Source organism: Physcomitrium patens, chromosome 7, assembly GCF_059467195.1.
Source record: "Physcomitrium patens ecotype Gransden chromosome 7, ASM5946719v1, whole genome shotgun sequence".
NCBI lineage: Eukaryota > Viridiplantae > Streptophyta > Bryopsida > Funariales > Funariaceae > Physcomitrium > Physcomitrium patens.
The window spans coordinates 5,051,667-5,067,441 of NC_143416.1; the positions used below are offsets into that span (position 1 = coordinate 5,051,667).

General features: G+C 31.1%; 1 protein-coding gene across 1 annotated transcript; it reads right to left on the bottom strand.

The window, feature by feature from the left end:
• Positions 1 to 360: 360 nt before the first annotated feature.
• Positions 361 to 3,781, bottom strand: LOC112285200 (GTP cyclohydrolase 1). The gene is made up of 4 exons (XM_024525838.3): positions 3,404 to 3,781; positions 3,068 to 3,287; positions 1,876 to 2,238; positions 361 to 1,758 (listed from the first exon to the last, which is right to left on the bottom strand). The coding sequence occupies exons 1-4, from the start codon at positions 3,497 to 3,499 to the stop codon at positions 785 to 787; spliced, it is 1,653 nt and encodes a 550-aa protein (XP_024381606.1). The 5' UTR covers positions 3,500 to 3,781; the 3' UTR covers positions 361 to 784.
• Positions 3,782 to 15,775: the final 11,994 nt, after the last annotated feature.

Consider the following 15,775-nt stretch of genomic DNA (forward strand, 5'->3'; position numbering starts at 1 on the left):
TAATTAATGATAAACGAAATAACACTGGAATCTATTGAACACCATCTACAATGTTTACACCCACGTTATCACCAAACTGTCCCATAGACATGCTCATGTTCGAGTGGTCTGAGTATAATAATCTAAGAGTCACAAATTGTGCGGTTATAAGAGGGAGGACTCATTCACACTGCCAAAGATATACTGCTTAGCAGCGTATCAATCTATAAAGCGAAACAGACATTTTCAGGACCGATTAAGACATGCATCCCTGTCAAAATGTTAAACAAATTCACTGAAATTGACATGACTAATCTCGCAGGTTGGACCCCTTAAACTGAGCAGAACAAACCCATAAACATACAAGATTTGCACAAGAGACAAGAGAAGTGACTGCTTGTCAGTCACTGAGGCGTCCTGAGATGCAGCAGTACTTCACGCACGGCAAGGCAAGTTGCATCATAATGTCTCATGAAAGCTGCGATCCGCGCTTTCACTTTATGGGAGTCGTTACCGTCATCCAAAATTGTCAGAAAGTCTCAACAGAAGTTGAAGTAACTCCTAGAGATATTTTGTAAGTATCTATTGTACAACTCAGACATGCCCAGCATGATGCTTAGCCTTCCATAAGAGAGGGACTGCTTGACCAAAGGATGGACTCCTACACAGAGAGTAAAACGACATTCATCCTCCAAAGAATGAGAGTTGGCACGAGTGGTGGGCAGGGAGGGATGGATAAGTATGAAGTCATGAAATGGTGGGAAAAATGGTATCAGTTGAAAGGAATAATAATCTAAGTACCGAGTCAACCAATTTTAGTTCTTTGGGCAACTAACTGCAGAAATGCGGTGCGTAGTTTAGAATTGGAGGAGAAGAGACCTAGTGACGCGTACGTGGTTGTGGAGGAGGCTACTTGTTGCACACCCCGTGACAGCATACACATGTGACTTGCTTCAACCATCACCATCACTGAACCCCCGATGGCCTCCGCAATCTCCCTGGTCAGGCGTTCTTGCACCTGTAACCGAAGACTATAGCCTCTCACCACTCTCTGCACATTGTCTCTGTCCAGCTGCTGCCTCCTACCTCGTCCTTGCCGCTGGGCCAAATAGGCTACGTGCACTACTCCCAGAAATGGGAGCAAGTGGTGTTCGCACTGTGAGCAAAATGGGAAGTCGAACGCCGTGGAGATGCCCTCCTCTACAAGCCCAGAATTAGAGACTAGGTCCGGTTCGCACGTCAATACCTGCAACCCTGACATTAAATCTAGATAACCAGGGGTTCCCATTCGACTGCCTTGCGTGGATGTCAGAAGCCATCGCACGAATCGCATGGACGTAAGACGAAGTTCCTCCCGATTCGGATCTTCTCCTATGGCCCTTAATAAGGCTTCTACCGCTGATACCATATCTGGTAGGGCAGGCACGGTGCAGTCAAGCTCGAAGCGAGACGTACGACTGGTCTTTTGTAAGCCATTGCCGAAGATATCTTTTTCACTGCACCCATTACAGGACTGCGGAAGCACAGCAGTGTCCCCATTTTCCAATGGCAACGCGTCAAAATGAGCAAATGGACATCCAGACGGATTTGTGTCATCTATCCCTACTTTAGGAGCAGCACGGTTCTCGACACTGTGACATTGCAGCTGGAGAAGGGCTACGAGCTCTTCCCACAGCGCGCCACTCTTGTCCTCGAACTGCCCTGTGCCAGCATACACAGTTGAAGAAACCCAGCCCACATGACTCTCCAGATCGGCCACGACGCCACTCTCCTTGGCACCTGCATAGAATTACAATCTGAGTGAGTTGATCCATAATTCTTGTCGCTCAAAACGAATACATTGAGCTTGCCCAGGACATTCAGTGACAGATCCGATCACATGAATAAGTGCCACACCTGGCCACTGCAGATGCCAACTCTCCACAGCTACGGCTACACCCAATGGCTCCGGTTGAAGTGCCTCCGTCAAAGAGAGAACAACTTCGTTGGCGAATCGGTGAGGGTTCTGCAGCTTCTTCGCAAAGATCTCTGCCACGCGAGGAAGCTTGCTGAGCCCTACTACACGCTCTCCAACGGGAATGTAAGCTATGTGGCATCGTATACGAAACGGTAGAAGACAAGCCTCACACAGAGCAAAAAGGTCCACGTTCCGAACCACTACTATGCCTCCGCAACCACCTCCACTACCATTGCTACCGCTTGCTCCAGGTTCCATAAAGAGAGCTCCTCCTACCACGTCTTTGGCTGATTGCCGATAACCTACACAATTCAACCGCTCGCTTTGTCACATACCAAACAACAGCCAGCTTCACATGCAGTATGCTGGCACACACACATCCCGGCTAGCAGATTGTGCAACCAATGCTTAAATGAACGTCAAGGCACCATAGTCCAGGCGCTACATCAAGCTGACTACGCCATCCTAAGGTACCCGGGGAAAAACAATAAACCACACTAAAACCATAGTTTGACGTGGCAACAAGTTCTCCAATCATAAAGACCGTGTTGTGGATACCAAAACCATAAGACACCCTTCTGACAGCGGATTGTGTTCCCGAACGCAACCAAGTTCGCGACGCGCCGCCACTCCCAAAATAAATTCTCGTTGTAAACTAATAATAGCCAATTGTTATAATCATGCTCATAACCCTGCTTACATGTCAGATGTAATCGTAACTTGCCCCCTTAAAAATCAATGAAAAACATTATGCATCGAAAGTGACAAGTTACTGAACTCAATGTTACAGTGCCACCAGCGAAATCACTAATTCAAATCTGAGCATAGAGCTTCAAATGAGCTGGGATTACGAGAATACCACCAGCTTCCAATCCAAATTAACCAAAATGAAAAATAACACATCAAAGACCTAAAATTGAATTAATGACATAAGGAGAAGGATCCTTCAAATAAAAAAAACCCCCATGAAACTGAAGCGCACGAAGCTATCTAAACTAAATTCAAAAGCCGATGCTCGAATGCAAAAGACGGGCAGTCTGACAATTGAGTGCATGAGAAACATCAAAACAAATGTAAATGAAAGACCTAAAAATCATAAAAAAACCCGTAAACCCCCAACCCTGAGATCACCTCTAGTAGCGTCCTGGAATGCCTGCGCCACACGCAATGGTGTTTTGAGAAGCCCATCGCGGTTGACATCTTCGCCCAGCCCTACCAACAGAACCTTCACCGCGGACATCATGTCCAACAGGTTCAATGGATCTCCATCCACGGACGCAATTGTGGATGCATCGCTGCTATCCTCGCTTCCAGCATGAAGCTCCTCCACCCACTCCTCCACGACGTGCCCCTAGACATCCCACCATCCCTCCCCACATCAGGCAAGGCTTTCAAACACTAAACCCAAACCCAGAAAAAAAGACACACCGTGCAGAAACACACAATGCAACCAGAGCATATACTCACCTGCGCGCTGTGAAATCCATTGCGCAAAATGACGCAGCCATCGTCGTGGCATTCTTCGTAGGACGTAACTATGGGCCTCTCCCGAAGAAAGCCCATGAAAATTAAGCCCTACCTCTCACACACACCTTAACGAACTCGAACCAAAAAAATAAAAATAAAAATAAACAAACCAAAAAAAACACACACACAGATACACAAACACACTCGAGTCTGGACAAACAACTCACTCGCTACAGTAAAGAAAAATAGTGATACTCGAAATCTAACAGAGGAAAACAGCAGCGCAAGTAGGGGATACACGCAAAGCGGAGAATCGCAAGAAGTAGCGAGTAGGAGGCGCCGTCGCAGGGTGCGGAGCAGCGAAAGCCAAGGGAAATAAAAACAAAAAACAAAAAAACAAAAAGAAAAAAAGCAACGCAGCAGCAGAGCCGCACCAGCGCAGGCCCCCTTCCCCAGCGGGGGCACGGGTATGCGCCGGGACGGGGCGGGGCGAAGGCGCCACGCCGTGCCCTGTAAGTACAGTGAGGAGTAAAACGGCGCGGGGTTGGGGTGGAGGGGGCTGAGATGGCAATGGGTGGGGAGCTGCGCAATCCTCAATTTAGTGTATTGGAACCGTCGAACCTGCGCCGAACCTATCACATTCCTTCAATTATGACCCATCACCGCACCACCTGAATATTCCCCGCCTTTCGCTCCCCACCCCCCGCTGCCCGCCTGCTCCCCCCCGAAGTTGGATCTGCCCACACTGCCCGGGTCTATCCTGCCAGCCCTTCCTCGGGCAGTTGAAATCATTCCCTCCCTGTACTCTTTTTCTGTTTTCTCTGGGGGGGTTTTTTTTAGCTCATGAAATCTTTTGTGTTGAATGTGAGAATGGTTCGTGTTTCTAAAGCTTGCATCCCCACGTGTTACATCTTTGATTGGTACATTGATTCCTTCAATACTTGAAGTATTATTTTTGGAATATTTGAAGTTTGGTTGTGGAATGAATATTGTTCCTTAGCCTCTTTATGTTATTTTAAGAAAATTGCTGAATGCAGACATTTATTGCTCCCATGTACAAAGTTATCATTGTGTTTATAGAAGAATTTCAGGTGCCACAGGTAAAGACAATTATAGGTTTATGGAAAGATTATAGCCGCAACCTAGAAAGTCAGTAATAAAATATACAGAAGAATTATAGTTTTCATGCACAAACATCTGTTACTCCTCTTCGTCCCAAACTGTACAACTGCTTGGAGAGAGAGAATATATTGTGTAAATTTTAATTTTTCATTATCCTGTTTTAATTTTTTACTATCTACTGGAAGAGTAACTCTTTTATTAATATTTTATTATTATTGCTACGTAATATATTGTCAGTATTTACCACAAATTGATTGTTTTATATTTATGTTAGGGTGTTGGTATTGCTACCCCATTCTTTCGCTATTGCCATGTGAACTTGCCATCAACCACATATCACTATAGTTTTTGCTACTACTAACAAAAGCTGTCATAGATTTATCCTAAATTTGCTTTGCACACCACAATGCACTTGTCAGCCTTTTATTTGATTGAAGTATTAAGATCTAGATTTGAAAGATACATCCAAAGTATGAACTATACAAAAGACAAAGAGGAGTAATGAGCATGAAAATTTGCTTACCAAGAATACACAAACAATAAAAAATTGAGTGTTGATAAAAGTTTTGTTTCCAATAATTAGATTTCATTACTCAAACATTATTTCTTCTATGTATATATGTATTTGGTTCTAGGAGCTCTTTCTAACAACATTTGATTAAAATTAATTGGTAATAAAAAAATTAAATATACAAAATCAATGATATTTGATTGATAATAAAGCACACACTCATATACAATTATAATTGTAATTGATTTTGTAATAGCATTATTGATAGATATAAATATTGATGCAAACTTACATAAATGGTGGCATCATATTTTAAACTATAAAAGAATTCATTAATATTATCATAAACTTTATCTTAATATTCTAATTTTAATATTTTAATGATATTTGAATATACATCATATATCAATCTAGTTTAATTATACCAAAATGTAATAAAAATTGATAGTTGAAGGTTTATACTTTGATTTTTTAAAATCTCAAAATTATACCAATTCTAATTTCAAAAATAATATTATAAAATTTACTTAAATAATCTAAAAATAGATTATAAGACTTAAATACCAATATGATTTTAAAATTATATATTTCATTACATATGCTAAATATTTTATGCAATAAATTTGATTTTTATTTATACAATATTTTGATTTGAATAATTTATTTTATCATATTTTAAAGTTGATTTTAACCTATATGGTATTATATTAGGTAGTATTATTATAGATATTATAAACCAAATTTATTATTTTAAATTAATAAAGTTCATCAAATAATAAAATATAAGTTTAAAATATCTTTTTAGAGCTTTTTTCTTCATAAAATTCTTTAAATGATTTATTCATGTTAGTATAATATTTTTCTAGCTTTTATGAATATATTTTAAAATTTTTATATATTTATAGAAACTTTTTTTTGGATGTGATTTCCAACTTATTGTCTTGCCATTTGAATTGACTAATTTTATTTAATATATAGTGTACATATTATTCAATTCTTCTCAAATTTTATGTGATTATAAATTATATGTGTATTAAAGTCTGGGTGAAATTTTAATCAAGATCAATAGTTAAATTAATATTTATTGAAGTTTCAAAAAAACTATAATAGTTGATTAAGATTTATTTAGAATTTGATTAGGATTGATTAGGATTTAGTTGATGGTTTCGTTTAAGTTTTGATTGGAGCTTGATTAGAACTTGATCAGGATATGATTAGGATTTAGCAAAGATTTGAATAAAATTTGAATAAAATTAGATTAAGAATTGACTAGGATTAGATTAGGATTTGATTAAGATTTGATTAGAATTGATTAATATTTAGTCTAGGATTTAATTTAGATTTTGACTAGGACTTAACTAGGATTTGATTAAGATTTAATTAAGACTTGACTAAAATTTGATTAAAATTTGATTAGAATTAGATTAAAATTTGATTAGGATTCAATTAGGATTTGATTAAGATTACATTAATACTTAATTATGGTTTGATTAGGATTTGACTAAGATTTTATTGATATTTAATTATAATTAGATTAAAATTTGATTAGGATTTGATTAGGATTTGACTAGGATTTGATTGAGATTTAATTAGAATTTAAATTTAATTAGGATTATTTCAAATTTTTATTAAAATTTGGTTTAAATTTAAGATTTAAGATTTGATTAGAATTTCATTAGGATTTAAATTTGATACTCAAAGGTTGACAAGGTCAAAATTAGACCTCTAGCTACTAAAATGACCACTTAGAGTAAAATAAGGAAATATTTTAAGATCGGCAATTAGGATTGGTGATCTAGCTTCAAATTGATTTTAGAAGTATAAGGCTTGTTTTTAGAGGATTTAGAATGACTTTGCAATTTTTGTTCAAAGTCAGGGTTTGTATTGGTGATTTGGAATTTATATAATAGAATTAAGACTAGCACTCTCGACTAATTCATTCAATTAATGTTACATCTATAGTTTAAAATTTAAAAGTGCTTAATTTATTAGATGTATTAGTTGTGTGTAAAATTTTATGTTAATCTAATAATGCAATTGAGAGATATCTAGGTTTTGGTAGAAGAAGGTATTAAAAATTGGCAATTTGAAGTTGGATAGGATTTCTATGATATCTAAACATCTACTACTTGGATCAAAATAAAATTTGGCATAATATTAGAAGACTTTAAGATCAAGCTATACACCAATTTTGAATTAAAGATAACAATTCGAGAAGGAGAAATTGCTACTAAAACATTTGCATCAACTTTCAAGTTGGTGACCAAATGATATCAGTACAATTTTTAGGCTTTTTCTCACAATTTGTAAATTAGATTGGCTTGAATTTTTTTTGAGATATAGAAGGTTTATAGTGGCATTTTTGTGTAAATTTTTTTATTAAGTAGATGATAAGATTAGGATTTATAGTTCACCAAAGCTCAATGAGTAGGAATAGGGCTTACAAAGAGAAATCAAAATTACCTAATTATAGAAGTAATAAGATAGTTAGAATTTATATGTAATTGAGATTACTAAAAAGAATGTTTTTAAGTACTTTGTACTAGCTTTAAGCACTTTTGAATTAAAATTAAAATTACATTCTTCTTATATGGATGAAATCTATTAAGATTTTTTGGATATTTGTAAAACACAACTTCACCTTCCATAGCTAGGTGCGTGGTGCATTCTCAAGCAAAACAACACATATTATGACAATGTTTTATAGGACCTCTAACATGTATCTCATTTATGAGACACATGTTTTAACTTACAAGATTTTTTTTACATGTGTGCCACATGATTAGCTAATACTACAAGCTATCAATATATATAATATGTGCATAATTTGTTGGCCAAATATTCAATCTATCAATCACCTATAGACATGTATAAAGGTGAAACCGCATCTATGAAGCTTTTAAGAAGATAATCCTTAAGATATTATTATATTAATATATTTTTATATATTTCTATTTATTTTTATTATCTAAATAAAAATTAAAATAAAAATATAAATCTATGACATTATTCCTCTTTTTAGGAACTAATTCTACAAAGAACAGTGATCATATGTTGATGAAGTCTAAGATGCATCAAATTATATTTGTAACATAATTTGATCTTTGTTTCTTTTGAAGATAGTTGATAGGTCCTTTCAATTATTGATAATGTCTTATTTTAAGACAAAAAGACCACCTTGATATTTAATCAATGTTGAGGCCTTTGTAACTTCTTTCAAATAAAATATTTATAATACCATCAAGAGTTGTTTCTACCTCTAATAAAATTATCAAATATTGGAAGTCTCTTTTAAGAATGTGATACCAAATGCATTGTATCTTGCTATCTATTCAAAAACAAATATGTTATTTTTAACGATCTTTATTTCTATTATGTTGTCTTAAAGATTATGACAAACATAATGTATTGTCTAATAAGTCAAAAAATGATAGCTCTTAAGTTAAATTTTCTAGCTATTAATTCTCTATCTTATTATTAATATTAATATAAAAAATCATAATAAAAGATAGAAGATAGAATTTAATCTTTATTGAGCATCTTTTCTTTTATGGTAAAGATTTGCTTGACTCTTTATCATGGTTTTGATGGATGTGGTTGATGAAAAGCTTTGAGCTTTTCAATTGTATTTACAAGATTCTTTATTAGCTCTTATGTGCACTCACTAATATTATATCTATGCCAATGTACAAGATATTTCAACCTAAATTGGTGCCGTCTTGAGTCTAAGACTTCTTCTATTTTAAATTCTTGATTATTATCCACTTCTATAGGATGCTATAGCATTTATCTTCTTTTTGAAATATTCAATGTCTTATAAGGCTTAAGAAAAGATACATAAAATACATGATAGATCTTCATAGACTTTGATAGATATAAATAATAAGCAATTGAATTTATTTATTTACATATAGAAAATGATTTAAATTTGTAGTAATCCAACTTACTACAAGTACAAATAGTCTTGATATTATAATTAAGTAATTATATTTTATCACCAATATGGAATTGAGATTGTTCTTTGTAATAGGCATTTATATTAATCTTTTGTTCTTCTTAAATTTCTTTTAATTGTGCCTTTATTATTGTATATAGCTTAGTTAAATAATTTATCAAATCTTCTACTATAGGATTATTAATTTTTAAGAAGTCAAAAGTATCAAGTCATGTATGATAATTATAATTAAAAAAAATATATTTATTAAATGAAAGAATGTATTATGTTATTATAAATAAATTCTATCAATGACAAATGAGTTGTTCAATCATCTTGTTGATAATTGGTGGTATAGTTAAAATATTGCTCTAAAACTTGATTTATCCTTTTTATTTATCCATCAATCTGAAGATGGAAGTTGAAGATAGTTTTATATCTATCTTTAGAATCTTGAAAAAAATTCTTCAAAATCTTGATATAAATTGAGTCCTACTATTTAATATAATATTTTTAGACAATCCATGATAGCAATAGATGTTATTAAAAAAAATAGCTATTTTTTTCACTTATGATAGATTTTATACATAGTGCAAAATATGCCATTTTAGTGAAATGATCTACTATCATAAATATAGAATCATAAGAATTTAAGTTTAGAAGATTTGTAATAAAATCCATAGAAATAAAAGATTATAGCTATTTTGGAATAAATAATAGTTAAAGAAGTTGATAAAGTCAATGATAAAAAACTTTTGATCTTGAATAAATGTCACATAATTATACAAAGCCTTTAATTGCCTTCCACATTTGAAGCCACCAAATATCAGTAGATATTATCTTCAAAATCTTATTGTATTTAAAATATCTTGTTGTTAGAAAATCGTGACAAGCATAAAGAACACATAATCATACTTTGTCTTTTGAAATATATAAATATTCATAAAAATAAAATATATTATTCTTAAATTTAAACTTAGAAATGTCATGAGACTTATAAGAATTATTCTTAATATCATAAACAAGAGGATCAAATGACATACTCAATTGAACTTGCTTGAGAAAGATTGAATTAACAATTAATTTTGATTTCATTTTTTAAAGATAAAAAATCTCTAGCTTTAAGAAAATTATTATTTTTTGATTAAAAGCTACATTTTTTACTTCTACTATAAGATAAGATTTTTGAAAAAGGAAATTTAATAAACCTTATTTTTTTCTTGATCAAAAGCTTTTTTAAAATCAAATCTTAATAAAAACATGCTCTAATAAACTTGGAAATAATTTAAAATACTAGTTATTATAAAATATTTAAGATTCTTATAATCCATATATACAATGATTATATTAGAAGTGCCTTTTAAATAATAATGCTATTCTTAAAATGAATCTATGATTGAAAGAAGTTCTTTGTTGTAGATCTTATAATTTATTTTGGATGCTAAAATATTTTTGGAATAGAAAGCTACTAAGTGGAATTCGTCTTTTGATTTCATTTGTAATAATATAACATCCAAAATAAAGTTTGATGCTTTTGTTTCTATAAAAAATATCTTAAAAAAGTTGATACTGTAAAAAATTGGTAGTGAAATAAATGTTGTCTTAAAGGCTACAAAAGATACTTTGGCTTCTTTATTCTACTTAAGTTTCTCTTTATATGCCAAATGTGTAAATAAAGCTTTAACTTGAAAAATCTTTTTGATGAAGATTTAATAACAATTGACAAATCCTAAAAAATATTACACATCTTTTATTATTTTTAAAATTTTCTAATCTATGATAGTTTAGATCTTCTTAGAATCTATTATAAAACCATTATTTGAAATGATTTATCCTAAAAATCAACTTAAGTAGTATAAAATTTATACTTTTCTATCTTGGCATATAATATTATATCTTTAAGTTTTTGTAACACATGACAAATATAAAGTCCATATTCTTCTATGATCTTAGAATAAATTAAAATATTTCTTAGATAAAAAAACAACAAAATCATCTAAAAACTCTCAAAAGATATTATTCATTACATATTGAAAAGTTGACACATTTATAAATCCAAAAAGCATGATATTATATTCAAAATGTTGATATCTAGTTTAAAGCACAATCTTTTATTTATTTATTTATTTTTTGATATGTACAATATTTTATACTCTTCATAGTTTTATTTTTTATAGATCTTAGTTTTATTTAATTAATTAAGTAGCCTAAATATTAAAGATAGAAGGTATCTATTCTTGATGGTAATCCTCTTAAGTCCTTGATAATATACTCACATCTGCAATGATCCATCATTTTCTTTTACTAAGAAGATTGAAGCTCATTTTAGAGGTTTTGAATAGTATATGAAATTCTTAGCTAAATTCTCATCAATATATTCTTTGAGTTCATCTAACTCATTTTGTAATAAATTATAGATTGATCCAAATGACAATTGACTTTTTTCTTCAAGATTAATTTAGGTAATTATAAAAGCAATGCTCAAGAAGAGTATTAATAATTTTCTTCTCAAAAATATCTTGATAATCTTATTATTAGCTTGGAATGCAACTTGAAGTTTTCTACCATTAGAAAGAAGTGTAGCATAAATAATACAAGGTGATCATTTTTTTATAGCATACAAAAAAGCTTTTACACCTATAAATATAGATTTGATTATTCTAAACTTATGATTTTTTACTTTATTAACAACATTCTTGGTTATACTTTCAAAAAAGTCAAAACTATAAGAAATTCAATCTATTTGAAGGTTTTATTTCTTTAGCTACAATAAACCTAAAATATTTGGATCAAAAAAAGATCTAATGATATAAAATATTATAAAGCTACTATAACTATTAGTTATTACTTCTATAGAAAAGATTTCATGAATAACATCTTTAAAAGATAACAAACGACCATCTATGACTTCTACATGAACATGTTTAGTTTTTTTTATTAAAAATATGTTGTATCTTTTAACAAACTCTATATCTAAGAAACAAGTTGAAATTGGTGAAGCTAATAAAGCAAAGGCCTTGTGATATTTAGATCCTAAACTAACATCTATTATGAAACAAGAAGAGGATTTTGAGAAGCGAATAGGACCTTTATTATATAAGAACAATCTTTCTTATTAGCAATAAGTCTTTTCTTGCTTAATTCAAGATTTAAAATGTATCATATTAATTTACATATCTTTTATTTTCTAATGTATGTGTTAAAAAGAAATTGGTATTACCATTGAATTATAAAAATATTAAAGTATACTTAGGTAATTCTTAATTTAAAATTTAAAAAGTTGATTGTCACAATTTATAGCAAAGTCAATTGCTTAACTCAATATTTAAAGATTAGATAAGTTAAAGATCATTTTTTTTTTCATATTATAATTTATAGAAAAATTGGCTAATAAATGCAACATCATATCACTTAATATCAATTGTGAGTTGTTAAAATTATAAAGCATATAACATTACTAGTCAATTGCTTTATTATAAAATATAAATTTTATTGATTTAAATATAAATTACATCATATTTTTTTATATAAGGATTGAAACTTTGCTAAAAAAGCCTTCAAATTATTTAATATTAGTTCTTAATATCTAAAAAAGATATAAACCATCATAATACAAAATTTAAAAGTAGTACTTTAGTAAACCTCACTTATAATCATAAAATTGAATAACTTTGGATTTGAAGTTCAATTATCAATTGTACTTGATTGATAATCTTTAAAACTTTGATCTTTCATTGTCAAAATTCTCAAGTAGAGGAGTTCTTGGTTTTTCAATACTTAAATCGTATTCTATCATAAGAGAAGTAATATGATTTGGTATAAATATTGAAGCAACTCCAATCATCTCTATATTTTTACTTCTTACTAATTTTATTACTCTATGTGGTGGTAAATTAAATTGATGTATGCAAGCATTAACTTCTTCAATTGTTCTTACAATTGTGGCATTGTACTTTTTACTTCAACAATCTTTGCTATGACAATATTAAAAAAAATAAAAATTTTAATATTATTCAAGACAAATAGAAAAGAGGAATTGATAATAAAAAAAATGCTAAGAGTAATATAAATTTTGAAGAGGATAATATAAAACTTCTAATATATTTTATTAAGAAAAAAATAGAATTCATTCTTAATTAAGAAAAGATAAAGATTTGATATTCTAAATATATTCTTATTAATTTATGAAGGATAAGAACATAATAAAGGTATTGAAGAACAAGTCTTATGAAATCACAATACTTAGCATCAAGAAGATTGGACACAAAAAGAATATGGAATAAAATATCTCTCACTTCCAATGTCCATTACTAATAAGTAGTGGGTGTTGCCTTAATGAACAACTTCTACTGATGAATATATCCATCCAATATTCTACTCAGACTATCAATTGCTATCTTATTTATTAAAAGAATATACTTTAATTATATTTTCGATACCCTTAAGATCCTTTGTCCATTCATCTACCTTATTTCTTAGCCTTCTTACATATTAAGAGCCAATCATTTGATTAATAGCAACTTAACTAAACTAATATCTTCTACAATATAATTTTTACCTATTTACTTTAATAACTTTAATACTCTTACTTTGCTATTAGTCAAAGGCTTTCAATCCTAATACCTTTTTCAATATGTGATGTCTATCTTTTACTAATGCATTTGTCAATAAATCAGCAAGTATGTCTTTCGTTACACAATACTTCATATCAATCACTCCTATTTTAATCTTCTCTCTTATGAAGTGATATTGAATGTCAATTTCTTTGGTCCTTGAATGATGTTTTGGATTCTTTATAAATTCAAGACATCCTTGATTGTCACACTCTATTAGAGTTACTTCTATTTAGACAACTCCAATGTCCTCCAAAAGTTGCCTTAAGTATATTGCCTCTACTACATCATGACTTGCTGTCATATACTCTGCCTCCATTTTTGACCTTGCAATTCTTAGTTGTCTCTTGTAATTCTATAAAATAGCTCTCACTCTAACAAAGAACACATATCCCATTCTTGACCTTCTATCTTTTGCATCTCCAGTCCAATCTACATCACAATAATCATGTAAATTAATGTTATCACTTTCAAGATATAATTTGAAATGAAAAGTACCTTTTAAGTATTTCATAATTCTTTTGATGGTTTTCCAATGGATTGGTCCAACCTTTGACATATGTTGGCTCACAACACTCATTGCATATGTAAGATCCACCCTTGTGCCAACCATTGCATATATAAGTGAGCCCAATACTAACTTGTATAAAATACCTTGCATTTGATTTTTAATTTTAGTAAATTCTTTATTTGTGAGCTTCATTAACTTCAAATTGACCTCCAAAGGTGTATCTATAGGCTTACACTCTTTCATGTTGAATCATTTCAACACTTCTTCAATGTACTTGCTTTGGTTCATTGTAATGGTCTTCTGAACACGATCTCTTACAAATTCCACTCTTAAATAATAGTGAAGCTTTTCCAAATCACTTATCTCATACTCTTTTTCTAATTTTATCTTCAACTAATCCATCATCTTCATAGTATTGGTTAAGATGATCAAATCATCAACATAGAAGATGACAATCACTATAAACTCACTTGATTGCATAACATAAAAAGAATGATCAGATTTACTCCTTTCAAATCCTTCATTCACAAAGAATGTATCAATACGTTGGTACCATACCCTTGAAGATTGCTTGAGCGCATACAAGGCTTTCTTCAACTTTCAAACAAGATGTTATTTGCCTTCTTCAATAAATCCTTGAAGTTGCTCTATGTAGATGTCTTCTTTTAGATTTTCATTCAAAAAAGTTGTTTTCACATCCATTTGATGCATCTCCGAATCTATTCCTGCCTCAATTACAACAATGGATCTAATGGTAGTGAATTTGGCCACGGGAGCAAATTTCTCATTGAAATCTATACCAACAACTTGAGAGTAGTCTTTGGCAACCAATTTAGACTTGTATCTTACAACATTATCCATTACATTACTTTTGGTTCTAAATATCCACTTACAATCAATTGAAGATTGATTTGGTAGAAGTTGAATTGATTCCCATGTTCCATTATCTATGAATGATTTATACTCTTCTTTCATGGCATTCTACCACTTCATAGCATTTGTAGACTTTATTGCATCACACAAACTCAATGGATTAGCAAGGAATGCAATATTGGCATGTTCTTCACTTACTTGAAAAAAGATGTGATTCTTTTGCCATACACCAAGTTATTTTCTATCTCTCAAAGGATATCTCCTTTTACTTGATGAGGCTTCACCTTCTTTCATTCCAAGGATTCTTGTAAGCTTCTTCTCTCTTAAAACTTGTTTCTTCATATTCAAAGGTTGGTACTCATCATCATCATCATTATTTTTAAGATCCTCATTATCTTCATTGTTGATTTTAGCAATTTTAGGGATACTATGGCCTACCTTTTTTGGCTCTTCATCTTGATTTGAATTTCCACTATCATCAATGTCATCATCTTTTTCTTCTTTTTTTGTTGAAATTGAAGATGTGTCCACAAATACACCATTATTCCCACTTAGATACATCTCCAAAAACTCTACATCACAACTCTTGATGATCTTCTTGGTTTCTAAATACATAAGCCTATATGCCTTAATATTTTCACAATATCCAACAAACACACATTTTGTACCTTTTTTTTTTATTAAGTTTGGACCTCATACAATTTGGTACCTTTGTATACGTAACGCATCCAAAAATCTTCATGTGTGAAATATAAGGTTTTTTGTCACTCCAAGCTTCTTATGGAGTTATTGATGTGAATGTACTTGT

Excerpts from the sequence above, each read along its gene's own strand:
- LOC112285200 (XM_024525838.3), bottom strand. The coding sequence starts at position 3,499 with ATGGGCTTTCTTCGGGAGAGGCCCATAGTTACGTCCTACGAAGAATGC. Across the intron at positions 3,288-3,403 it reads ATGGATTTCACAGCGCGCAG|GGGCACGTCGTGGAGGAGTG; the intron begins GTGAGTATATGC and ends TGGGATGTCTAG. Across the intron at positions 1,759-1,875 it reads TTGGCATCTGCAGTGGCCAG|GTGCCAAGGAGAGTGGCGTC; the intron begins GTGTGGCACTTA and ends AATTCTATGCAG.